This window comes from Phyllobates terribilis, unplaced genomic scaffold (genome assembly GCF_046119375.1).
Source record: "Phyllobates terribilis strain yellow unplaced genomic scaffold, ASM4611937v1 Scaffold_10__3_contigs__length_209671492, whole genome shotgun sequence".
Classification (NCBI taxonomy): domain Eukaryota; kingdom Metazoa; phylum Chordata; class Amphibia; order Anura; family Dendrobatidae; genus Phyllobates; species Phyllobates terribilis.
This window is the reverse complement of record NW_027362770.1, coordinates 75,948,889-75,976,605: the sequence shown is the minus strand read 5'-3', so window position 1 is coordinate 75,976,605 and position 27,717 is coordinate 75,948,889. Positions and strand designations below refer to the sequence as shown.

The 27,717-nt window shown below is 46.5% G+C and overlaps 1 protein-coding gene across 3 annotated transcripts in view; it reads left to right on the top strand.

Moving 5' to 3' along the window:
- LOC141164413 (A-type potassium channel modulatory protein KCNIP1) overlaps positions 1 to 27,717 on the top strand; it is an 858,918-nt gene that overhangs the window by 685,153 nt on the left and 146,048 nt on the right. For 2 of the 3 annotated variants that reach the window (XM_073649608.1, XM_073649606.1), the window contains one exon: positions 9,299 to 9,749. The exons of the other annotated variant lie outside the window; for it this stretch is intronic. In XM_073649608.1, the coding sequence (XP_073505709.1) occupies positions 9,299 to 9,346 (48 nt within the window). In that variant the 3' untranslated portion in view covers positions 9,347 to 9,749. Of the gene's footprint in view, positions 1 to 9,298; positions 9,750 to 27,717 lie in introns of those variants that run through there. 3 annotated transcript variants of the gene reach the window in all.

Sequence of the window (27,717 nt, the reverse complement as noted above, 5' to 3'; positions counted from 1 at the left end):
GCAGAGCGTTGTTTAAATTTGGCGCCAATCTCGCTGATTGGACGCGTCTGGCGTCCGCGACCAATCAGCAGAGCATTGTTTAAATTTGGCGCCAAGCTCGCTGATTGGTCGTGGCTGGCGTCCGCGACCAATTAGCACAGCAGTGTTTAAATGTGGCGGCAAGATCGGTAATTGGTCACGGCCGCTATTTAAATGTGGCGCCCAAATCAGTGATTGGTCGCGGGCAGCGGCCGCGACCAATCAGCAGAGCGGTGTTTAACTTTAGCGCCAAGATCACTGATTGGTCGCATGCGGAGAATGCGACCAATCAGCGAATCGTATTGGTGAGGAGCGGGGAGCGGAATCGTATTAGTGAGGACCGGGGAGCGCCGCTGCCTGTGCGGCTACTTCCGCTGCGAGAACCCGGGACATGAGCGACTGCTCGCAGCAGAAGTATCCCGACCCGCCGCGCCGCTCCCCGATCCTCCCTTCACACCCTAGCCGCTGATGTCCCCACAGTATCCGCATGGTGTTACAAAGGTCCGGACATTTGTGTTAAAAATCGCTGATTGGTCGCGGGCGCTGCCCGCGACCAATCACCGATTTGGGCGCCAAATTTAAATATCGGCCGCGACCAATCACCGATCTTGGCTCCACATTTAAACACCGCTGTACTGATTGGTCGCGGCCGATATTTAAATTTGGCGCCCAAATCGGTGATTGGTCGCGGGCAGCGGCCGCGACCAATCAGCAGAGCGGTGTTTAACTTTAGCGCCAAGATCACTGATTGGTCGCGCTCTCCGCATGCGACCAATCAGCGAATCGTATTGGTGAGGAGCGGGGAGCGGAATCGTATTAGTGAGGACCGGGGAGCGCCGCTGCCTGTGCGGATACTTCCGCTTCGAGAACCCGGGACATGAGCGACTGCTCGCAGAAGAAGTATCCCGACCCGCAGCGCCGCTCCCCGGTCCTCCCTTCACACCCTAGCCGCTGATGTCCCCTCAGTATCCGCATGGTGTTACAAAGGTCCGGACATTTGTGTTAAAAATCGCTGATTGGTCGCTGGCGCTGGCCGCGACCAATCACCGATTTGGGCGCCAAATTTAAATATCGCCCGCGACCAATCACCGATCTTGGCCCGGCGCTGCGGGTCGGGATACTTCTGCTGCGAGCGCCCGCTCATGTCCCGGGTTCTCGGAACGGAAGTATCCGCACAGGCAGCGCTGCTGACATCCATGCGGCTAGGGTGTGAAGGAAGGACCGGGGAGCGGCGCTGACATCCAATTGGTCGCGGCCGCTATTTAAATCTGCCGCACAAATCGGTGATTGGTCGCTGTCTTGGCCCGTGACCAATCACTGATCTTGGCGCCAAAGTTAAACACTATTGTGCTGATTGGTCGCGGACGCTGACGGCGACCAATCACCGATTTGGGCGCCAAATTTAAATATCGGCTGCGACCAATTACCGATCTTGGCTCCACATTTAAACACCGCTGTGCTGATTGGTCGTGGCCGATATTTAAATTTGGCGCCCAAATCGGTGAACCAATCACCGATCTTGGCTCCACATTTAAACACAGCTGTGCTGATTGGTCGCGGTCGATATTTAAATTTGGCGCCCAAATCGGTGATTGGTCGCGGGCAGCGCCAGCGACCAATCAGCGATTTTTAACACAAATGTCCGGACCTTTGTAACACCATGTGGATACTGTGGGGACATCAGCGGCTAGGGTGTGAAGGGAGGACCGGGGAGCGGCGCTGCGGGTCGGGATACTTCTGCTGCGAGCGCCCGCTCATGTCCCGGGTTCTCGGAGCAGAAGTATCCGCACAGGCAGCGCTGCTGACATCCATGCGGCTAGGGTGTGAAGGAAGGACCGGGGAGCGGCGCTGACATCCAATTGGTCACTGCCGCTATTTAAATCTGCCGCACAAATCGGTGATTGGTCGCTGTCTTGGCCCGTGACCAATCACTGATCTTGGCGCCAAAGTTAAACACTATTGTGCTGATTGGTCGCGGACGCTGACGGCGACCAATCACCGATTTGGGCGCCAAATTTAAATATCGGCCGCGACCAATCACCGATCTTGGCTCCACATTTAAACACCGCTGTGCTGATTGGTCGCGGCCGATATTTAAATTTGGCGCCCAAATCGGTGAACCAATCACCGATCTTGGCCCCACATTTAAACACAGCTGTGCTGATTGGTCGCGGTCGATATTTAAATTTGGCGCCCAAATCGGTGATTGGTCGCGGGCAGCGCCAGCGACCAATCAGCGATTTTTAACACAAATGTCCGGACCTTTGTAACACCATGCGGATACTGTGGGGACATCAGCGGCTAGGGTGTGAAGGGAGGACCGGGGAGCGGCGCTGCGGGTCGGAATACTTCTGCTGCGAGCGCCCGCTCATGTCCCGGGTTCTCGGAGCGGAAGTATCCGCACAGGCAGCGCTGCTGACATCCATGCGGCTAGGGTGTGAAGGAAGGACCGGGGAGCGGCGCTGACATCCAATTGGTCACTGCCGCTATTTAAATCTGCCGCACAAATCGGTGATTGGTCGCTGTCTTGGCCCGTGACCAATCACTGATCTTGGCGCCAAAGTTAAACACTATTGTGCTGATTGGTCGCGGACGCTGACGGCGACCAATCACCGATTTGGGCGCCAAATTTAAATATCGGCCGCGACCAATCACCGATCTTGGCTCCACATTTAAACACCGCTGTGCTGATTGGTCGCGGCCGATATTTAAATTTGGCGCCCAAATCGGTGAACCAATCACCGATCTTGGCTCCACATTTAAACACAGCTGTGCTGATTGGTCGCGGTCGATATTTAAATTTGGCGCCCAAATCGGTGATTGGTCGCGGGCAGCGCCAGCGACCAATCAGCGATTTTTAACACAAATGTCCGGACCTTTGTAACACCATGCGGATACTGTGGGGACATCAGCGGCTAGGGTGTGAAGGGAGGACCGGGGAGCGGCGCTGCGGGTCGGAATACTTCTGCTGCGAGCGCCCGCTCATGTCCCGGGTTCTCGGAGCGGAAGTATCCACACAGGCAGCGCTGCTGACATCCATGCGGCTAGGGTGTGAAGGGAGGACCGGGGAGCGGCGCTGACATCCAATTGCTCGCGGCCGCTATTTAAATCTGCCGCACAAATCGGTGATTGGTCGCTGTCTTGGCCCGCGACCAATCACTGATCTTGGCGCCAAAGTTAAACACTATTGTGCTGATTGGTCGCGGACGCTGACGGCGACCAATCACCGATTTGGGCGCCAAATTTAAATATCGGCCGCGACCAATCACCTATCTTGGCTCTACTTTTAAACACCGCTGTGCTGATTGGTCGCGGCCGATATTTAAATTTGGCGCCCAAATCGGCTGCCCGCGACCTATCAGCGATTTTTAACACAAATGTCGGGACCTTTGTAACACCATGCGGATACTGTGGGGACATCAGCGGCTAGGGAGTGAAGGGAGGACCGGGGAGTGGCGCTGCGGGTCGGGATACTTCTGCTGCGAGCGCCCGCTCATGTCCCGGGTTCTCGGAGCGGAAGTATCCGCACAGGCAGCGCCGCTGACATCCATGTGGCTAGGGTGTGAAGGGAGGACCGGGGAGCGGCGCTGCGGGTCGGGATACTTCTGCTGCGAGCGCCCGCTCCTGTCCATGGTTCTCGCATCAGAAGTATCCGCACAGACAGCGGCGCTCCCCGGTCCTCCCTTCCGCATGGAGGTCAGCGACGCCGGCGGTCCTTCCGCTGCTACCGGCCGGGAGATGAGCGCCTCGCACCGCTCATCTACCGGCTGCATCTCCGTTCCGCAGATGGGTCCGGCGGTCGGGTTCCTTCTGCTGGTACCGGCCGGGAGATGAGCGCCTCGCGCCGGTCATCTCCCGGCTGCTTCGCCGCTCAGCTCCGTCCCGCAGATGAGCCGCTAACGGCCGCCATCTTTTTTCAGAAATCCCGCGGCGCTGATTGGCTGCTGCCGGACCAATGAGCGACTCGGGATTTCCTCGACAGACAGACAGACACACAGACAGACAGAAAGACAGACAGACAGACAGACGGGATAAGACGATTATATATATAGATTGTAACCCTTCCCTTAAAAATTAATAAAAATAATTTGAAGAAAGGACTAGGGTAGGGACAACTGAACTCTTCGCTGGAACAAGGACGTGGGCGTGGTTGCTGATGGTGGTGGTTAGGAGTGGGCAATAACAGTTGCCGGACGGGAGGCATCTTCACCTGCGCCATGGACAGGGGATTGGCATCCATGCACAACAGCGGAGCAGGCAGTGGTGTCATCTGCAGACACTGTTTCTGGAATCTGGTGTTCGGCCCAACTAGTCGGGTGCTTTGCTGTACTGGCAATGTCTGTCGTGTTAGTGTTCCGGGGAACAGTTGCCCGCCTTGTGTCCATGGCCACCCCACTGCTTCTTCCTGCCTGTTGTGGTGCTACGCCTCCATCACCCTCTGTGCTGCTGTCCTCGCTATGCATGTCACCTTGCCATGTTGGGTAGGTGACTTCATCGTCCACCACATTGTCTTCTACGTACGCACCCTATGCCTCCTCCTGACTTGCTGGCAATTGTCTCATCATTATCATCCACCTCTTGTGACAGTTTCCCACCATCACCTTCATGTGACCGTGGCTGCTCAAATATTTGGGCATCGCTACATGCGATCTCCTCTTTCCACGTTTAAAGTTGGCTGGGCGAGAGGCCCGAATCTATAAATGGAATAGTGAACAGTTCTTCGGAGTGTCCAAGTGTGGGACAACTTGTCTGCAGGGGCTCGGTATGGTGGGAGGAAGGAGGATCAGGGTGAGGAATATGTGGTCCAGACTCACGGCTACTGAGACTTGATAGTGTGGAAGACAGGGTGGTGGTGGTAAACTGACTGGAAGAATTATCTGCTATCCACACAACAACCTTTTGACACTGCTCTGGCTTCAAGCGTGGTGTTCTGTAGCCCCCTTGTAATTGGGACAGGAAGGTAGTTCGACATGATGTGGGTGTTTTTTGTGCTCCCTCAGTAGACACAGTTTGATCTTGCTCATGGCCTCGGTATCTGCGTGCACCATCACCATCACGTCCACTTTCCCGTCCTTTGCCACGCGCCTTGCCAATTTTAAATGGAGTATAATATTTGGCACGCTCCACAAAATGTTTGTATTATTACCGCAGTAATATGGGATCACATGTGATGTCCATGGTTTTAAGCAGTGGCCTTGTAGTGTGGTATTGGTCAGTGACCAAGTGTGAATAGTTTCAACACCACACAGGTGGCAGACTTTAAATGGAGTGTAATATTTGGCACGCTCCACAAAATGTCTGTATTATTACCGCAGTAATATGGGATCACTTGTGATGACCACGGTTTTAGGCAGTAGCGTTAGAGATATGGTATTGGTCAGCAACTAAGTGTGAATGAGTTGAACAACACACAACTGGTAGACTTTAACTGGAGTGTAATATTTGGCATATTCCAAAAAATGTCACGATAATTATTGCAGTAATATGGGATCATATCTGATGACCATGGTTTTAGGCAGTGGCCTATTAGTATGATATTGGTCAGTGACCAAGTGTGAATAGGTTTAAACAACACACAACTGGCAAACTTTAAATGGAGTGTAATATCTGGCACACGCCCCAAAATGTCACCATTATTATTACAGTAATATCGGATCACTACTGATGAACATGGTTTTAGGCAGTGGCCTATTTGTGTGGTATTGATAAGCGACCAAGTGTGAGTAGGTTTACAACACACAACTGGCAGACTTTAAATGGAGTGTAATATCTGGCACGCTCCCCAAAATGTCACAATTATTATGGCAGTAATACCGCATCACGTCTGATGATGGACAAGTTTCTCTGCTTCCACAATACATCAATTTGAATAAAATCAACAAAATCTGGCTGTATTCTGCTAACAAGCAAATGGAGCAGTAAAAATGGTGTACTATATTGCTTTTTAAGCAAATAATCAGGATTAAGAGCAAAAAAAATTAGCCCTGATATCTAGGGCTATGGATATCTGTAACAGCAGCAGACCTATTCTGCTCTATTCACTTTCCACAAACTCTGCCTGCCTACCTCCTGCTATCACCATATATAATATATGCAGCTGTATTAGTCCTTAGAAGGACTGTTAGTTCAGATATATATTGCTCTTGAATACCTAAATAATAAACCGACAATTCTCTCCCTACCTCAGCAGCACCTCTCCCTACTCTGTCTGTCTGAAGGGTAGACTGTGACGAGCATAGGGTCACCGGGTCTGATATAGACCCGATGACACTATGCGGCCAGCCAATCACTATAATGCCACAACCAACATGGCTGCGGCATTACAGTGAGTGGCAGGCAATCTTGACGTGTTTAACTGCTGACTAAACAGTGCCAAACATGCGGGACTCGAGCTCCCGCCAGAGCATCCAGGAAATACTCACCAAGCACCGAGCATCTTGACAGTCAGTGAGATGCTCGGGCAAGTCTCAAGCAGTAGCGATCATGCTCGCTCATCACTACTGAACACTAGTGATGAGCGAGCACTAAAATGCTCGGGTGCTCGAAGCTCGGGTCGAGCACATTGGAATACTCGGGTGCTCGACCCTAGCAACGAGCCCAATGTAAGTCTATGGGAAACTTAAGCATTTTTCTGGCGGTCCCCACCGGCGGTCTGCAGAAGGTCAAAAATTGCCCAAATCGATGGGAACAGTGCTCAGTTAAATGTCAGGCAGGCAGGATATATAGGCAGACAGGCAGGCAGGGTATATAGGAGGGTGCCTGAAAAACATAGCATGGCACTTAGAACACACTAGTGCCCTCCGATTTTCATGCACCCTCTCTTTAAAAAAGCCGGCCGGCAATTCATCAGCAGCATACATCGGTACCCGACAATTTAGAACAGAAAGAATAAAGTATCACACATAGATTAGATATATAGAAACATGTGAGTCACATATATAATAAGTACAGTGACAGTGTTGGTTACTGTACTTGTTATTTTGTGTTAAAGTAAAGGATTTATTAAAAAAAAATAATAGTGTTTTTGTCTATTTAAAAAAGCCGGCCAGCAATTCATCAGCGGCATAAATCGGTACCCGACAATTTAGAACAGAAAGAATAGAGCATCACACATAGATTAGATAGATAGAAACATGTCAGTCACATATATAAAGAGTACAGTGACAGTGTTGGTTACTGTGCTTGTCATTTAGTGTTAAAATAAAGGATTTATTTAAAAAAAAATTGTCGTGGGGTTCCCCATAATTTTTTGTCTCTAGCAGAGGTTAAGCAGATTGCTGGGTTGTTGTTTGAAGCCTGGGAAGGGGGTAATACCCATAGAGCTTCCCAGACTACTAATATCAGCCCCCAGCTGAATACCTAACCTTTACTAGCTATTAAAATGGGGAACCCAAAAAAAAAATGATGTGGGGTCCCCCCTATTTTAATAGCTAGCAAAGGCTAGGCAGACAGCTGGGGGCTGATATTAATAGCCCAGGAAGGGTGCCATGAATATTGGCCCCCTCCCAGCCTAAAAACACCAGCCATCAGCCGCCCCAGAAATGGCGCATCCATAGGATGCGCCAATTCTGGTGCTTAGCCTCGCTCTTCCCACTGCCCTGTAGCGGTGGCAGTGGGGTAATAGGGTTGGGGTTGATGTCAGATTATAATGCCAGCTGACATCAAGCCCAGGTTAGTAATGGAGAGGCGTCTATAAGACACCCCATTACTAACTCCATAGTGAAAATTAAAAAAAAACACAAACACCCAGAATAAAGTCCTTTAATTGAAATAAAGACACAATTCTTTAATGTTCTAAATTAAACTCTACTTACCATCACGCCCATTCCAGCTGAAGCCAACGATCTCCTGCAATAAAAGTAAAATAATAAACCAACATCCTTACCTTTCCATGGTTCCCAGGACGGCTTCAGCTCTGCTACATTGACATGGCAGGCTGGATCGCAGCAGAACGCTTTTAAAGAGACAAAAACACTATTATTTTTTTTTTAATAAATCCTTTATTTTAACACTAAATGACCAGTACAGTAACCAACACTGTCACTGTACTTCTTATATATGTGACTGACATGTTTCTATCTATCTAATCTATGTGTGATACTCTATTCTTTCCGTTCTAAATTGTCGAGTACCGGTGTATGCCGCTGCTGAATTGCCGGCTTTTCATGTTTCACTGTGAGCACTGTTCCCATCGATTTGGGCAATCACAGTAATGCCACAACCACCATGGCTGTGATATTACAGTGAGTGGCAGACAATCCCTGCATGATTGGTGCTCTAAATAGCGCCAAATATGCAGGAAGGGGACCCGAGCTCCCGCCCGAGCATCTCAAAAGTACTCGGCGAGCTCCGAGCATCTCGAGTACTGAGATGCTCGGGCGAGTACCGAGCAGTGGCGAGCATGCTCGCTCATCACTACTGAACACTCATCAGCGATCGCGCAAGCACAGCTCCTGTGCATGCAAAATCAACATGACATACCCCGTACGTCCAAGATCGGGAAGTCATTCCCGGCAGTGACTTACGGGGTATGTCAAAGGTCGAGAAAGGGTTAAAATAGCTTCCCACTTTAGCTGAATACCTAAGAATATACCATAGTAAGGAATGTACAAGTCCCATGTCTTCTGAGATCAGGTCTTGCTCCAAAGACTTCTGTAATTTTGTTATATCACACCCAGTTTTCGTCTCCTGTACAAGAAGTCTTTACAAGATTGTCATATTCATTTTTAAATGCAAAGTTTCTTGTGTCCACCCTGACCTATCCTCAAAATTCATTGCTGCCCATGACATGCATTCCTGATTTTTAAAACTCAATTTCAAATGGGTTGGGTCAGTAACTTGTGCTGAGTCAACTGGATAATGGCTTTACTGTTAGCCATGATCATATTAATCCAGGGAGCAGCAAGACTACCGAATAGAAGCATGAAAACAGAGGAAATTACCATCTCACTTCACAATAAGAGTGTACGGCTTTATAGGCAGTTACGTATGCTTGTCCTACATGGACAATGGAAAATCACTCATATGCATTGGAATATGCATTATTATGGCTCAGGATGCTGTCTATGTGTGCTGTCCTTTGCACACACCTACAGCACACAGACCAAAAAGAAGTTGGTCGTGAAGTAGCTCTAAGGAACACTTATAAAATGTTCTGTTCTGTAGTCTAACATAATAACAAATATGTTTGGTATGATTTATTTTATAAATTAATATTTATTAAAAGTAATGTAATCTTACGTTGCATTTTAACTTTGCTTGTTGTTTTCTTTTCTTTTAGGATGACAATATTATGAGATCATTGCAATTGTTTGAAAATGTTATGTAACATGAAGAATAATTCCTATGGAGAACAACAATGAAAAATAATTTCACCTCTTGAAATATTACAACAAAAACACAAAAAATTATTGTGCTGACATTTGAAACATTTTTCAATATTGAAAAAAAAATCATTTTTTATGTATCCATAGAAGCAACAAGTTCCACATTTTCTCTTCTATTACATTGGATTTATTACCTGGATGCATGTTTTTTTTTAATGCACATATCTGATTTATTTTTATTTTCTAGGTTATTTGTAGACATTTTAATGTTCCTTGTATATGCTTCTGCTTCTCTAACCTGATATTGTTAGAATATCTGTGACGTTACCTTCTTTAGATATTTACTGATATTGGAAGCTATATTATTAATAAAATTTTATATATGTTTAAGGAACACACTATAAAGATATGTAATGGAGTCTTTTATTACTAATTTGTCACATTGACTGGTTTCTAATGTTTAACATTTTGGAGTTTCTGTAAATTTTGCACCTCTGGCAGTGAGGACAATTTTCACACTTCTTATTTGAATGACAATAACTCAAAGCGATAAACTATCTGCATTATTACAATTCCACACAACGCTGTAAATCCACATCCCACTTTGTGCATTTTAGTATGAATTATTAATTTTTGGTTAACAGAAAATTATACATACAAATTCATGTTTGTGGCTGAAAATCTGCCAACAAACCTTTTCAAGTTCAAGATGCACAGTGAATATAGAGAACCTATCCCCTCCTGGGAAATGTCATGAGGTAAAAGGAGCCCAAAATATAGCCTTTCTTCATATATTTAGAATCAGATAAGTAAAAGAAAATCCTGTTTAATTCAGTAATAAAAGCTCTGGCCCTTTAAGAGAGTGAGCCTGAATTCAGCTAAAGCCATGATCTACATTATCTTAATATCTTGATGGCCTTGTGAGACTTCCAGTCTCTGAGAAGCAAATACAGTATAAACTGGGTGCTGCTGTCTTCATGCTATATCTAATGGTGCATGAAACAACATAAGATGGAATACTTTGTATTACGGAGAAAAAAGGAAAGACAAAAAAGAAAGGAAATCCTGGCACATCGGAGAATTAAATTTGTATTATACAATCAAAGAATATTGAACAACAAAGGAAAATCAAATAAAACATTTAAAATAACAAAATAAGCCCCCCAAAAAGTTAATTTTATGTGGGGGCCATCATCCTATGTGTTTGGGGGGCTGTGTGGGCTGATTAGAGTTTATTCTAATCCAGTTTTAGCCCTCAGTTCTGCTGTGAGTATTATTTCCCCCCAGGAACCTTCTAGAACAGTGTTTCCCAAACCCCATCGTCACGGCCACCCACAGGTCATGTTTTATGGATCTCCTTAGTATTACACAAGTGATTGAAGTATCATCAAGGCATCAGGAATTCTCTCACCTGTGCAATACTAAGGAGATCCTGAAAACATGACCTGTAGGGGGCTGTGAGGATGGGGTTTGGGAAACACTGTTCTAGAGGAACAAAATGGCCATCATCTTGTAGAACATCCTTCAAGCATTCTATCAATACCACACATGAATATAATATAACCATAATTGAGGGAGATGTTGTGTTCCTGAGGTGGCCAACTTCCACATATAAAATTTTACGATTATGGATTAAATCTGTAAAAGTAGAATTATAATGAAAAAGCCTTAATATATTGTTTTACCATGTCCTATCTATGAAGAACAGACAGAGCGGTTGCACAAGATGAAAGCATTTATGCCCCTGCATTTAACACCTATGTGTCAGTGGATACAAGGGCACATCCACTTGCCCAAATGTACCATCCCTGCCCACAAGCACTTGTCCACGTGTCCGTGGTTAGGTGGACTTTCCCAGTAACTGCGTTGTTGAGGGCACGGCTAATATTGTGAAACACGTGCTCGTATAATGCGGGGGCGGCACATATGGAGAAATAGTGGCGGCTGGGGACAGAGTACTGAGGGACGGCCACTGCCATCAGGTTGCAGAAAGCTTCCATCTCCACGAACCTAAAAGGCAACATTTCGAGCGCAACCATTTGCGACATGTGTGAATTTAGTAGTGAGGACTGTGGGGTCTTGGCTGCGTATTTGCGCTTGCGTTCCAAGGACTGAGGTAGGGACAACTGAACAGTGCACTGGGACAAGGACGTGGACGTGCTTGCTGATGGTGCTACTTGAGAGTGTGCAACGACAGGTGCAGGGCAGGAGGCATCTTCGCATGCGCCATGGACAGAGGATTGGCTTGCACGCACAACAGCGGAAGAAGCAGTGGTGCCACCCGAAGACACTGTTCCTGGACCCTGGGGTTCAGCCCACTTAGTCGGGTGATTTGCTGCCATGTGCCTGATCATGCTGGTGGTGGTCAGGCTAGTAGTTTTGCTACCCCTGCTGATGCTGGCCTGGCAGGTGGTGCAAATGGCCTTTTTGGGGTTATCGGCAGAGTCTTTAAAAAACAACCAGACTCGGGAAGACCTAGCAGTTGTACTGGCAACTTCCGTCATGTTGATGTTACCACACTGCTTCTTCCTACCTGTTGTGGTGCTACGCCTCCCTCCCCCTGTGTGCTGCTGTCCTCGCTCTGTATGTCCCCCTGGCGTCTTCCACTTCCGCACCCTGGTCCTCCTCCTGACTTTCTGGCAATTGTGTCTCATCATCGTCCACCTCTTGTGACAGTTTCCCACCATTGCCTTTGTGTGACTGTGGCTGCTCAAATATTTGGGCATCGCTACAGGCGATCTCCTCTTGCCCGGCTTCAAGTGGACCAGGCGAGAGGCCCGAATTTATAAATGGAAAAGTGAATAACTCTTCGGAGTGTCCAAGTGTGGAATCAGTTGTCTCCGGGCACTCGGAATGATGGGAGGAAGGAGGATCAGGATGAAGAATATTCGGTCCAGACTCATGGCTACTGAGACTTGACCGTGTGGAAGACGGGTGGTGGTGGTGGCTAAGTGACTGGAAGCATTATCTGCTATCCAACCAATAACCTTTTCACACTGCTCTGTGTTCAATTGTGGTGTTCTGCGGTCCCCTATTAATTGGGACAGGAAGGTCGAGCGAGAAGATGTGGGTGTTTGTTGTGGAACAACTACAGCTAGCCCACGGCCTTGGCCTCGTCCCCTGCATGCACCATCATCACCATCACGTCCACTTCCCTGTCTCTTGCCACGCGCCTTGCCCATTTTAAATGGAGGACAATATTTTCCATGTTCAGTACAAATGGCTGGATTTGAACCGCAGTGATATGTGATGCGTGTGACGGAAAACCACAGTTTTAAATAGCTGGCCTGTAGGTAATTATTTTTAACAGCGACCTCGTGTCAATAACTTCGCTGACACACTGCAACAAAATTGCAATGGAAGCCAAAAATGGCAGAATTTTCAGCGCAATTATATGTTATCCGTGTGACGGACAAACTACAGTTTTAAATAGCTGGCCTGTAGGTAACTATTTTTAACAGCGACCTCATGCCTATAACTTCGCTGACACATTGCAACAAAATTTCAATGGAGGCCAGAAATGGCAGAATTTTCAGCGCAATTATATGTGATCCATGTGACGGACAAACCACAGTTTTAAATAGGTGGATTTTTAGCGCTGTAATATGGAAAGGATCTGGCTGTATTCCGCAGTGGCAACAAGCAAATGGAGCAGAAAAACTGTGTTCTCTGGATCGCTGTTTAAGCAAATAATCAGGAATACGATCCCAAAAAAAATTATTCCTGGCCCCTGATATCTTGGGCTATTTCTAGAAATATCTGTAAAAGCACCAGCAGACAGAACTGGAATGGACCCTCTTGCTATATGCACTGCAGTCTGCCACGTACACTGCCTGCCTGCCTAGCACTGATATCTCTGCAGCTGGATTAGTCCTCAGAAGGACTGTTAGTTGAGATGGATATGCGTAGAATATGTTGTGATATACCTATACTAACCAAGAAACAAGCGAATCTCTCCCTAGCTTAGCAGCACCTCCCCCTACACTGCCTGATTCCGGAGTAGACTGTGACGAGCATGGCGGCGCCTGGTCTGATATAGACCTGATGGCGCTGTGCGGCCAGCCAATCACTGTAATGCCACAACCATCATGGCTGCGGCATTACAGTGAGTGGCAGACAATCCCTGCATGTTCATTGGCGCTCTAAAGAGCGTCAAACATGCAAGGAGGGGACCCGAGCTCCCGCCGAGCAACCCCGGAAATATTAGGCGAGCATCGATCATCTGGAGCAGTGAGATGCTTGGACGAGCACCGAGCAGTAGCGAACATGCTCACTCATCACTATTACTAACGTCATACACTAGGGGACATCTCAGGGTGCCAAGGGAAGGTGGTTCACTGCTATCGAGGGGGGTTGGTGATACCAGAAAAACTGTTAGTGAAGGTGTTAGTGAAGGCGAGGAACAAATGGAAGAGGAAGAGGTGATGTGCGAGCAACAGTCAGAACATGAAGAGGATAATCATCCCCTCTCTGTTCGAGTTTGGTAGGAGGGTACAGAAGAAACAAGCATCAGAATTACCCAGCCACCAACACAGCATGGGTTTGAACCTCATGAAAGGGCCCAGCATATGAGTGCGTTCTTGCTGCTTTATCTGCAACATGATCCCTGTATAGTTATGATTCGAAATAGTGTTGACTACTGGATTGCCACTCTTTTAGATCCACATTATATGAGTAAATTTTGACAGATGCTTCCCACCCTGGAAAGGGACCCCCGAATGCTGGAGTATCGAAACACTTTTACACAACCTTTAGATAGGTTTTCCCCAAGCCAGCAGTGGGGCACACAGAGTGCATCGCAGCTCTACACTTCCAACATCCGGCACATCAATTCTTCAACGCCAAAATATTAGCAGTAGCAGTAGTGTAAGTGGCAGAAGCAATTTCTGTGAGTCCTTTCACACACTTTTTAGACCATCTTGTGCACCTGCACAATAGAGTACAAGTCTGACATGTGGTGAATGACTGGAGAGGATAGTGCACTCCTGATTGAGTCTCCATGTGCTGGGTTGGCTGTAGTGGAAGAGATTTTGGTTCCTAATTCTACAAATTCTTATGTAGTGAAATTGATGCCACTTTGCTGGTGTCTGCCACTAATTTTTGGAAATATGGAGAATCCTGATTGGGTCTCCATTTATTGTGTTGGCTGTACTGGAAGAGGCTTTGGTTCCTAATTCTACAATTTCTACTGCAGGGAAATAAATGTCACTTTGCTGGTGTCTGCCACTAATTTTTGAAAATGTGGAGAATCCTGATTGGGTCTCCATCTATTGGGTTTGCTGTAGGGGAAGAGGTGTTATTCCTAATTCTACAATTTATACTGTACTGAAATTGATGTCACTTTGCTGATGTTACGCCCTAATTTAGGGAAACATGAACACTCCAGTTTAAGTCTCCATCTCCTGGGTTGGCGGTAGTGGAAGAGGTGCCGTTCCTAATTCTACAATTTCTACTGTACTGAAATTGATGCCACTTTGCTAGAGTCAGCCACTAATTTTTTGGAAATGTGGAGAATCCTGATTGGTTCTTCATCTGTTGGGTTGGCTGTAGTGGAAGAGGTTTCTGTCTCCTTTAAACTTCTTCTACTCTGCTCAAATTGATGCCACTTTGGTGGTGTAAGGCCCTGATTTAGGGAAATGTAAACACATCTGATTGAGTCCCCATCTATTGGGTTGGCTGTACTGTAAGAGGTGTCGGTCCTAATTACACTATTTCTACTGTAGTGAAATTAATGCCACTTTGCTGGTGTCTGTCACTAATTTTTGGAAATGTGGAGATTCCTGATTGGGTCCCAGGTTTGGCTGTAGTGGAAAAGGTTTCGGTCTCCATTAAACTACTTCTACTCTGGTGAAATTGATGCCACTTTGGTGGTGTTAGGCCCTAATTCAGGGAAATGTGAACACTCCTGATTGAATCTCCATCTACTGGATTGGCTGTAGTGCAAGAGGTGTCGTTCCTAATTCTACCATTTTTACTGTGCTGAAATTGATGCCAATTTGTTGGTGTCTGACACAAATTTTTGGAAATGTGGAGAATTCTGATTGGGTCTCCATCTGCTGCGTTGGCTGTAGTGGAAGAGTTCTTGGTCACCATTATACTAGTTCTTCTCTACTGAAATGCATAAAATGCTGCAGATATTTTTGTCACAGGGGTACACAACACAAGATATAATCGAAATTGGTTTTCTTAGTACCGTGATATATAAAGCAGGCTATATTTCATCCTTTAATTCTTCAGTGATGATATTGTTCTCTATACAGGGGTACACATTAGTAATGAGAGAGCATTCAGCGGTTTCTCAAAACCTACAGAGATCTGCCAGAGCTGATTGTGAAAGTACAATGCATGTGTCCCCATTTTAGAAAGTCAGCTATAGCTTCCACCACCCTGGCAGTGCTTTAGCAGTGTTCGCAGCTTCCAGCTCACCGACTGTTGTGTGATGTCACCACATGTTGGAAATAAACGTTGCAGATGTTGGGAAGGATTTGTGAGCAGCAGAGGGCAGTTGTTGAGTACCAGCTTCAACACGCCTATCGGCATTCAGGTCAGCCTCCGCACATAAGAGCTGATGAGTGGGCATGGATGTCTGACATTTGTGCAGTCCTGCAAAACTTTAAGGACTCCACCAAGATGGTGAGCGGCGATGATGCCATAATTAGCGTCAAAATCCTGCTTCTCTTGGTGCTCACAGTTAAAGAGGAGGCATTGCAGGTGGAGCAAGGAACTATACAGCCCAGCTTCATCTCAATGCGGATTGGGTGATAATGAGGAGGAGGAGGAGGAGAACATGGACAGTCATCCTCTTGGTGATGACAGGGAACTCTTGGCTGTCTTGGAAGTCTTGATACCCCTCTTTCAGTCAGTGGGAAAGCTGTATGAGTTTAGCTTAATGACCTTCAGTGGCCTAAACAGTGGCTTTGCTTATGCACGTTATTTCTTAAAATGCATTGCAGACCAGGCCATTGTCTAACCCTGTAGTGATTAAATTGAAGGCGTAAAGAAAGATCTTTATCTGTGACTAAGCAACACCCATAAGTGTAAGCTGATGTTGGATGGGCTGCCATTGCTTATGCAACAAGCTGCATTGGAGGATTTCCTGAGAGAAATGACAGCCGGAGTAGATACGGTTTCTCTCTATGCCAGTCCCTTCACCAAGCTAAAGAATATGGCTGTGCTGAAATACAACTCTCACTGAGAAGCAGTGTCAGACTGAAGAACATTGGGCCCACCAGAGGATTTGATTCTGAGGGACCACCTTTCTCCCCCCACTAAAGAGTCCCATAGCAGCTGCAAGGTTTGTGCAGCGAACTCACCTGAAAGAGAAGCCAGGGCCCACCGGAGGGTTCTGATATCTAACAATAGCAAACAGGTCATGTTGGAGAAACTTGCACCTACTGCCACTCAGTGTTTTTAGCTCGTTTGTGAGAAGCTAATGTTTGCTCAGCCAGTCTACGAAATAAAGTTCCTGAGGTATGGAAATTATGGATGGCTTTGCTTCTGGTACTGGGTGCTAATATCATACCGTGGCGTGCCATTCGCTGGATATTCCTGGCTGGTTGGAGACAAGCTCATTCCCACAGAAAAGTACCAGCAAGCTAAGGAGATGGTGTCCTCTATCATGAAGGAGTTTGCTCGTTGTCTAGTAGTCTGGTTTTTATACTAAAGGTCCTGCTCATTTTTATAGTTTTAAGTGAGCACCGTGGTTTCTGCAGTGGCGCACCCAGGCTGGGATAGTGGAGGAGAAAGTGCTGTATCATCAGGTTGAGGATGCGAGCCATGCAAGGCACGTGTGTAGGGCCGCCACCTGGTTTGCACCATTATTGCACACGCTCTTTCCTTGCTCCAGGTTCAGTGGAGACAGCCATTGCTGAAACTCGGCCTGGAGAGCGGTCCACAACTCTTCAGCTGTATGACTGCGATCTGCAAGGCATATTAATTTTAACACTGCCTGATTGCGGTGAGCCCTGACTGCGCAGTACGGAGGTGGGGGGATTCTCTCTGCACTGTTGGAAGATATGACTCATTAAGGCAGAGGTTGAGGGAGCACGTGGAGGCCCTGGAGGAGGTGGAGAATGCAGAATCACTAGAGGAAGTGTTATATACAGAGGTTTGTCCAGCAAGCCTTGGGGATTCCAACACTTGCTGTCTAGTGACACCTTGGTGTCTAGTGGTTTAGTTCTCCCTCCCCTGGTGTGTAGTGGTTTAGTTCTCCAACCCTAGCTGTTTAGTAGGTACGTTTTCCAGCCCCTGTTGTCTTATTAGTTTAGTTCTCCAACCCCTGTTTTCTATTAGTTTAGTTCTCCATGTTCTGGTGTGTATTTGTTTCATTCTCCAACCTTAGCTGTTTAGTAGTTTAGTTCTCCGACCCCTGTTGTCTTATTAGTTTAGTTCTCCAACCCCTGTTTTCTATTAGTTTAGTTCTCCATGTTCTGGTGTGTATTTGTTTCATTCTCCAACCTTAGCTGTTTAGTAGTTTAGTTCTCCGACCCCTGTTGTCTTATTAGTTTAGTTCTTCAAACCGTGTTTTCTATTAGTTTAGTTCTCCATGCTCTGGTGTGTATTTCTTTTATTCTCCAACCTTCGCTGTTTAGTAGTTTAGTTTTCCAACCCCTGTTATATATTAATTTAGTTCTCCATGTTCTGGTGTGTATTTATTTCTTTCTCCTACCCATCCATGCCCACCCCAGGGGTTAACGTCTGGTGATGAGGGTTTGGATTCTTCTCGGACTCTACTTCATCTGGGCCCGGATAAACTGAAAAAAAATTTGGGCATCGCTACACATGCTTTCCCCCTCTTGAGTCTGTGAAGCTTTGGATCAGTGCATATAGCAAAGGGGTTAAAAATATATTTTTAATTCAAACTAGTAAAATAGGTAAATAGAAAAAGCAAGGTGCTATGTGCTAACCAATAACCATGCATAAAAAGTACAAAAGGATGTACTGGATGATGAGTACCAGAATAATTTACTCCAAAACAGCAGGTTTGCCTCCAAACAAATAAATGGACATGGCAAAACCACATACAGATGGTATAATTCATATCCTCTTTTATGTATAGTATGGATCTCATACAGAGAGGGGAGACCACAAACATATAGGTATAGGTCCAAAATATTATTAAGGATCCTTATGCTGGTGTCCCCTCTAATTTATACCAAAGTGCAGTGATAGTGGCCATAAACACACCTTATCAGACAATGATGAATGCCAGTACTGAAAGCAAGTAGTGATGAGCGAACGTGCTCACCACTGCTCAGTACTCACCCGAGCATCACTGTGCTCGACAAGCTCGGCGAGTATTTCTGGGTTGCTTGGGCAAGAACTCGGGTCCCCTCCCTGCATGTTTGGCGCTCTTTAGAGAGCCAATGAACATGCAGGGATTGCCTGCCATGCACTGTAATGCCGTAGCCATGTTGGTTGTGGGCATTACAGTGATTGGCTGTCCGCACAGCATCATCAGGTCTATATAAGACTTGGCGCCGCTATGCTCGTCACAGTCTACCCCGGAAACAGGCAGAGTAGGGAGAGTATAGGTATTCCACAACATATATATATATATTGTGTTGTGCAGAAGTCAGGTGGATACACAGCTGATAGTCCTACTGAATAGACTGTTAGAATTTGTATTATGGCAAGAAAAAAGCAGCTAAGTAAAGAAAAACGAGTGGCCATCATTACTTTAAGAAATGAAGGTCAGTTAGTTCAAAAAATTGGGCAAACTTTGAAAGTGTCCCCAAGTGCAGTTACAAAAACCATCAAGCACTACAAAGAAACTGGCTCACATGAGGACCGCCCCAGGAAAGGAAGACCAAGAGTCACCTCTGCTTCTGAGGATAAGTTTATCCGAGTCACCAGCCTCAGAAATGGCAGGTTAACAGCAGCTCAGATTAGAGACCAGGTCAATGCCACACAGAGTTCGAGCAGCAGACTCATCTCTTCAACAACTGTTAAGAGGAGACTTTGTGCAGCAGGCCTTCATGGTAAAATAGCTGCTAGGAAACCACTGCTAAGGACAGGCAACAAGCAGAAGAGACTTGTTTGGGCTAAAGAACCCAAGGAATGGACATTAGACCAGTGGAAATCTGTGCTTTGGTCTGATGAGTCCAAACTTGAGATCTTTGGTTCCAACCACCATGTCTTTGTGCGACGCAGAAAAGGTGAACGGATGGACTCTACATGCCTGGTTCCCACCGTGAAGCATGGAGGAGGAGGTGTGATGGTGTGGGGATGCTTTGCTAGTGACACTGTTGGTGATTTATTCAAAATTGAAGGCATACTGAACCAGCATGGCTACCACAGCATCTTGCAGCGGCAAGTTGGACTATCATTTATTTTTCAACAGGGCAATGACCCCAAACACACCTCCAGGCTGTGTAAGGGCTATTTGACCAAGAGGGAGAGTGATGCGGTGCTACGCCAGATGACCTGGCCTCCACAGACACGAGACCTGAACCCAATTGAGATGGCTTGGGGTGAGCTGGACCGCAGAGTGAAGGCAAAAGGGCCAACAAGTGCTAAGCATCTCTGGGAACTCCTTCAAGATTGTTGGAAGACGATTTCCGGTGACTACCTCTTGAAGCTCATCAAGAGATTGCCTAGAGTGTGCAAAGCAGTCATCAAAGCAAAAGGTGGCTGCTTTGAAGAACCTAGAATATAAGACATATTTTGAGTTGTTTCACACTTTTTTTGTTAAGTATATAATTCCACATGTGTTAATTCACAGTTTTGATGCCTTCAGTGTGAATGTTCAATTTTCATAGCCATGAAAATACAGAAAAATCTTTAAATGAGAAGGTGTGTCCAAACTTTTGGTCTGCACTGTATAACTGCGTTCCAAAATCAGCCATTTCTCGTGAACGTGGAAAATATTATCCTCCATTTAACCTGGACAAGGTGCGTGGCAAGGGACAGAGAAGTGGACGTGATGGTGATGGTGCATGCAGAGGCTGAGGACGTGGCCGTGGGCAAGCTAATTGTGCTACAACAAACACTCACATCTTGTCACTCGACCTTCCTGTCCCAATTAATAAGGGACCGCAGTACACCACTATTGAACCCAGAGCAGTGTCAAGAGGTTGTTGGTTGAATAGCAAATGCTTCCAGTCACATAGCCACCTCCACCACCACCCTGTTTTCCACACGGTCAAGTCTCAGTAGCCGTGAGTCTGGACCGCATATTCCTCATCCTGATCCTCCTTCCGCCCACAATGCCGAGTGCCGGGAGACAACTGATCCCACACTTGGACATTCAGCAGAGCTATTCACTTTTCTATTTGTAGATTCGGGCCTCTCGCCCGGCCAGCTTCAAGCAAGTCAAGAGAACGCGTGTAGCGATGCCCAAATATTGTCAGCCCTTGTCACACGAAGGCGACGGTGGGAAAGTGCAATTACTGTCGCAGGAGGTGGATGATGATGATGAGACACAATTGCCAGAAACTCAGGAGGAGGACCAGGGTGCGGAAGTGGAAGACGAGGTGGTGGATGATATAGTAACTGACCCAACCTGGCAGGGGGACATACAGAGCGAGGACAGCAGCACACAGGGGGAGGGAGGCATAGCACTACAACAGGGAGGAAGAATGAGTATGGTGGCTGCAGCCACAAGGTGGGAAAGTGTTCTTCGTAACGCCAACACAACAGAAGTTGCCAGTTCAACTATTAGGTCTTCCCGAGTCTGGTTATTTTTTAAAGACTCTTCCGACAACCACAAAAAGGCCATTTGCACCACCTGTCAGGCCAGCATCAGCAGGGGTAGCAAAACTAGCTGCCAGACCACCACCAGCTTAATAAGGCACATTTCAACAAAGCACCCGACTAAGTGGGCCGAACCCAGGATCCAGCAACAGTGTCTTCGGGTGACACCACTGCTTCTTCCGCTGTTGGATTGGCATGCACGCCAATCTCCTATCCATGGTGCATGCCAAGATGCCTCCCGCCCTGCACCTGTCATTGCACACTCTCAACTAGCACCATCAGCAAGCACGTCCACGTCCTTGTCCCAGCGTAGCATTCAGTTGTCCCTACCCCAGGCCTTGGAACGAAACCGCAAATACGCAGCCAATGCCCCACAGGCCACACTACTAAATTCACAAATTTTGTGAATGGTTGCGTTCGAATTGTTGCCCTTTAAGCTTGTGGAGAGGGAAGCTTTCCGCAATCTGATGGCGGCTGCCGTTCCTCCGTACTCGATCCCCAGCCGCCACTATTTCTCCCGGTGTGCCGTTCCCGCATTAAACGAGCACGTGTCCCACAACATTAGACGTGACCTCAACAACGCAGTTACTGGGAAAGTCCACTTAACCATAGACATGTGGACAAGTGCTTGTGGGCAAGGACGGTACATCTCGCTGACGGAAAACTGGGTAAATATAGTGGAAACTGGGACCCAGTCGGACCTAGAGATGCCGATGAATGTGCGCCCTGGTTCAATCAGGGTTGCCCCCATATTCTACAGCTCCTGCACCTCCTCCTCCTCCTTTTCTTCAGCCTCCATCTCCGAAATAACCACATCAGTCGCAAGCTGGAAGCATTTCAGCACTGCCTTGGCCAAGCGGCAACAGGCTGGGCTGAAGCTAATATGCTTAGATGACAAACCCCACAACGCTGTTGTGGACAGCTCTGAAAGAGCAGGTAGAGCTGTGGCTGACACCGCTGACCCTACAACCAGTCATGGTCCCGTGTGACAATGGCCCGAACCTGGTGGCAGCTCTGAGGCGAGGCGAGCTCACATACAAACCATGTCTGGCCCATGTGCTTAACCTCGTGGTTCAGCGATTTCTCAAAAGCTACCTGGTTCTGTCGGATCTGCTGGTCAAAGTACGCCGCCTGTGTACCCATTTTAGAAAGTCAGGACATGGATGTCAGACATATGTACCATCCTCCAAAACTTTGAGGACTCCACCAAGATAGTGAGCGGCGATGATGCCATAATTAGTGTTACCATCCCGCTTCTCTGTCTTTTGAAAAGCTCTCTGCTCACAATTAAAGAGGATGCATTGCAGGCGGAGCACGATGAGATGGAGCAAGGAACCATAGAGGGTGATTCCACACATCCCAGCCTCATCTCATCCCAAAGTGGATTGGGTGACAATGAGGAAGAGGAGGAGGAGGAAGAACAGGAGCTCGTTTCCTGTGCTATAGACTGTACTACCTGCACAACTGTCATACCGTCTGTTCAGCGTGGATGGCCTGAGGACAGGGAGTAGTAGGAAGAGGAGGAAGATGAGGAGGAGAGCATGGTCAGTCATCTTCTTGGTGAGGACATGGAAGTCTTGCCTTTTTGCAGTCTGGCACACATGGCTGAGTTAATGTAACGCTGACTTTCCCATGACCCTCAGGTTGTCAAAATTTTGGGTGACAGTCATTATTGGTTGGTGACTCTTCTAGACCCATGCTACAAGGGGAACTTTCTCTCTTATTCGTGTGCAGGACAGGCTTAATAAAATGGGGCAGTACAAGAAGGCCCTTGTTGCGGAATTATTTAAAAAATTCCCAGCTGAAAACACTGGCGGCAGAGGTCACAGTTCGTTGGACAACCAAGGAGTACAGTTGAGAGAGACACAAATGCAATCCAGCAGAGGCAGGGGAACAGTGTCAAAGTTCTGGGATAGTTTTCTCAGACCCTCCCATCGCACAAGCCCTCATGCGCGGGGTACTTTCACAAGGAGGGAAAAGTTTCAGAAGATGGTGAGGGAGTACCTTGCCGACCATACCAATGTCCTCCGTGATTCCTCTGTGCCTTATAATTATTGGGTATTCAAGCTGGACACGTGGCATGAACTGGCTCTCTACGCCTTGGAGGTCCTGACCTGGCCTGCCCTGCCACTAGCAGTTTGTCAGAGCAGGTTTTTAGTGTCGCTGGTGGAATTATAACCGATAGGCCCATCCGCCTGTCAACTAAAAATGCTGACAGGCTGACTTTTATAAAAATGAACAAGGGCTGGATTGGGCCAGACTTCTCAACACCACCGTATGATAGCAGCGTAAGATAAACTCAAATACAGTGTCTTTTTTTTGGGAGGTTTAACTCTATTCCTATGTACCTCTGTATTCACAACCAGACATGGCTATATGCTTCCTGATTTTGTCTATTTGCACTTGTCCTCCCCCTTCTTCGCATCCTCATCCTCCACCACCATATCACCACCATATGTACCATATCAACATATCTAGGTCTCTTGCAAGGGGCATTGGAGTTCCTCCTATTTTTGGCAGCCGTTGCATTCACTGCATAGGCAAACAGTATGGGATACCCACTTCCAACTAATGGGAACGTTTTTTTTCAGTAGGCCCTCCGACCTCTACGTGTCTTACAGGGGACATTGGAATTCCTCCAAATTTTGGCAGCCGTTGCATTCACTGCATAAGCAAACAGTATGGGAGACACACTACCTAATAATGGGAACATTGCTTTCAGGAGGTCCTCTGACCTCTATGTCTCTTGCAAGGGGCATTGGAGTGACTACAAATTTTTGGCAGCTGTTGCATTCACTGCATAGGCAAACAGTATAAGAGACCCACTTCCTAATAATGGGAACATTTATTTTAGGAGGCCCTCAGACCTCTACATCCCTTGCAATGGGCATTGGAGTTCCTCCAAATTTTAAGCAGCCATTGCTTCACTGCATAGGCAAGCAGTAAGGGAGACCCACTTCCTAAAAATGGGAGCATTTTTTAAGGAGGCCCTCCCACCTTTACGTCTCTTGCAAAGGGCATTGCAGCGCCTTCAAATTTTTGACAGCCATTGCATTCACTGCATAGGCAAACAGTATGGGAGACCCGCTCCTTTCTAATGGGAATATGTCGTTACTGAGGCCCACCTCTATGTGTCTTTAAATTCTTATTGGGGTTTTTCCTAAATTTTGGCAGCCGTTGGACTCACTGCATACCCTATAAATGTTTAGCAGACCCGTTCCTTTGTAATGGGAACATGTCGATACTTTGACCCAGCTCTATGTGTCTTTAAATTTTTATTGGTGTTTTTACTAAATTTTGGCAGCCATTGGACTCACTGCATACCCTATAACTGAATATCAGACCCTCTCCTTTCTAATGGGAACATGTCGTACTCGTTACTGCGGCCCTGCTCTATTTGTCTTTGAATTGTTAGTGGGGATTTTCCTAAATTTTGGCAGCCGTTGGACGCACTGCATACACTATAACTGTATAGTAGACCTGCTCCTTTCAATGGAAACATGTCGCTACTGTGGCCCTGCTTTATGTGTCTTTAAATTGTTAGTGGGATTTTTCCTAAATTTTGACAGCCGTTGGTCTCACTGCATACCCTATAACTGTATAGCAGACCCTCTCCTTTCTTATGGGAACATGTCGTTACTTTGGCCCAACTGTATGTGTCTTTAAATTGTTAGTGGGTTTTTTCCTAAATTTTGCCAGCCATTGCACTCACAGCATACACTATAACTGTATAGCAGACCTGCTCCTTTCTAATGGAAACATGTCGTTACTGTGGCCCAGCTCTATGTGTCTTTAAATTGTTAGTGGGGTTTTTGCTAAATTTTGGCAGCCGTTGGACTCACTGCATACCCTATAACTGTATAGCAGACCCTCTTCTTTCTAATGGGAACATGTAGTTACTTTGGCCCAGCTCTATGTGTCTTTAAATTGTTAGTGGGGTTTTTCCTAAATTTTGGCAGCCGTTGGACTCACTGCATACCCTATAACTGTACAGCAGACCCTCTCCTTTCTAATGGGAACATGTCATTACTGTGGCCCAGCTTTATGTGTCTTTAAATTGTTAGTGGGGTTTTTCCCAAATTTTGGCAGCCCTTGCAGTCAAAGCAAGGGCATTACTACTATAGGAGACCTGCTCCTTTATAATGGGAACATTTTTTTTTTACAGAAACCCTCTTCTGTGTCTCTTCAAAGGGGTATTGGGTTGTGTAAATTTTTGGCTGCCCTTGCAGCACTATATATACAATAAAAGTATTGGAGACCCACTCATTAATAATGGAAACAACAAAGCATAGCCGTCTGATGGCTCTCTAACAATAGCGAGGGCCGACTGCTGGCCCTTTAAGAATAGAAAGGGCTGCCTGATTGCCCTATAAAAATAAGCTTTGTGACTTTCAGAGTCCCTTCATCATAAATTACAACATCACATGGGCAAATAAGGTTGTAGTATGTTAAAATGACATTTCCCAGTGATTGCATTTATCGCGGTTGAAAGCAGTGCAAAAATGCATCAAAAACGCTACATGTGAACATAGCCCAAGGTGTCGAGGAGCATTTTTGTTTTTGTATATTTATTTGGCCTTATATACAAGTCATTACCCTGGAAAGGATGTTCCCTAACATATTTCCCAGGAAAATCCATTTTGGTTTTGTTTTTGTATGTTTTATTGTGAGTCTACAAAAGTGGGGTAATACCTCTGACAACATTGTTGACAGCAGTGACCTGTGAGTCAGAAATGCTTCCAGGGGTCTTGCCCATGCTGTACCCATGCCATTTGAGCACTGTTCCCATCGATTTGGGCAATTTTTAGGCCCTCTGCAGACCGCCGGGGGGGCCACCGGAAAAATGCTTGCGCTTCCCATAGACTTACATTGGGCTCGTTACTCGGACTGAGCACTCAAGTATTCCAATTTGCTCAACTCGAACAATGAGTACCCGAGCATTTTAGTGATCTCTCATCACTAATAGCAAGGTGTGACATTTATAACAAAGGCCACCACAGAACAACTGATTAGACCAGTACACAATAAAGACCAACCAGGTCATATGTCAAAGCACACCAAGTGTAACGATGGGTAATGGTCGAATCATACCATATACCATAAGCCCATCTAACCACAGGTAATGCATCAATAAATGGAACATATCTTTCTCTACTAGGAGGTAGTTTTGCAACTTATCTTTCCCTGCATTGGTGGCAGTGTTCCAATATGATAGGTGGACTCCCGACGCATTTCCCTTTTAGTCATCATGGGAGTTCACAGCCCAGAGGTCCATGCCTCTTCTCTCAAGGCTCATTCAAAATTCGTGTAGTCATCATTTCAGGTTACTGTACCTTTTATACACATGCCGCATGTTTGCCACTGACGTACAGTGCATTTCCGGGTATGACGCGCAATGGCCCTCACGCATGTGCGGGTTCTGAAATGTAAATAGGACTTTGCTTATCAGCATTAGCCAGAGGGCGTGTATGTATTATACACCCTTAACTGTGTTATACAGGATACAAATCTTTGACAGCATTAATGTATCCATCTTTTTTGATCATAAGTTCATCCAAGTTTAGATGGACCGGCAGATAAGTATGATCATATACCACAGAGTAATGTGCAGTACCTAGTCACGGTAATATGACACACAATCGTATATCTGCACAATTATATGAAGCCAAAAGAGTGGATAATAACCCAGACAATATCCAATGAAGAATGGATGATAATATTTTCAGTGTATAAACATGATGGTCCCTGAGCTCGCATGACGGAACCAACAAAGTGACAGCATAGGTGGGAATGACACAGTGGGAGGTGAATAGCAGGGGAAGGAGATAGTAAGGGAACTAACACTATCCCTCAAAATGGAACCTCTCTAATTACTGACACCTACCTATCATGGAGGTTGGCACCCAGGGGGACTACGCAAATGGCACCTCCACTCCTCAACGACTAACCCTGCATAAACTGGTCCCTATACTGGCCCTACCACTATAAAAAAGAAGTGAAAGACAGCTGTTCATTAAGGCCAGTTGGTTGCGTAGTTCTTAACCAGAATATCCACTTGCATTCTTTCTGTAGGATTTTTTGATCCCAGTCCCCTCTTCTGATCGGGGGTTTTATTCTATCAATACCCACAAAGCGAATGCAGTCAGTGTTGCCATTATGGAAATTGTTAACATGGTTAGCGATGGGGGTGTCTCATTTGTTAATGATGTCACGTATATGCTCCCTTATTCTTCTCCTGAATTCACGTCTGGTCTTTCCCACATACTTGATACCACACTGACATGTGGCCTTATACACCACACCAGTTGTACGACAGTTAATATACTGTCGCATGGTGTAGTTCCTTCCTGTTACATTGCTACTGAAGTTTTTAACTTGTGCCACGGAGTCACATACACTACAATTGCCACACTTATAACAACATTGATCTGGGTACCCAACCAAGATGGATGTTGATTTTCTTTAAAATGACTGTGGACCAGTCTATCTTTTAACGATCTTCCCCTACGATAGGTGATCTGTTGGAAGGGCCCTACAGCATCTCTGACATCAGCATTAGTGTTGAGCGAGCACTAAAATGCTCGGGTGCTCGAAGCTCGGGCGGAGCTCACCGTGATACTCGGGTGCTCGACCCGAGCAACGAGCCCAATGTTAGTCTATGGGAGACCCGAGCATTTTT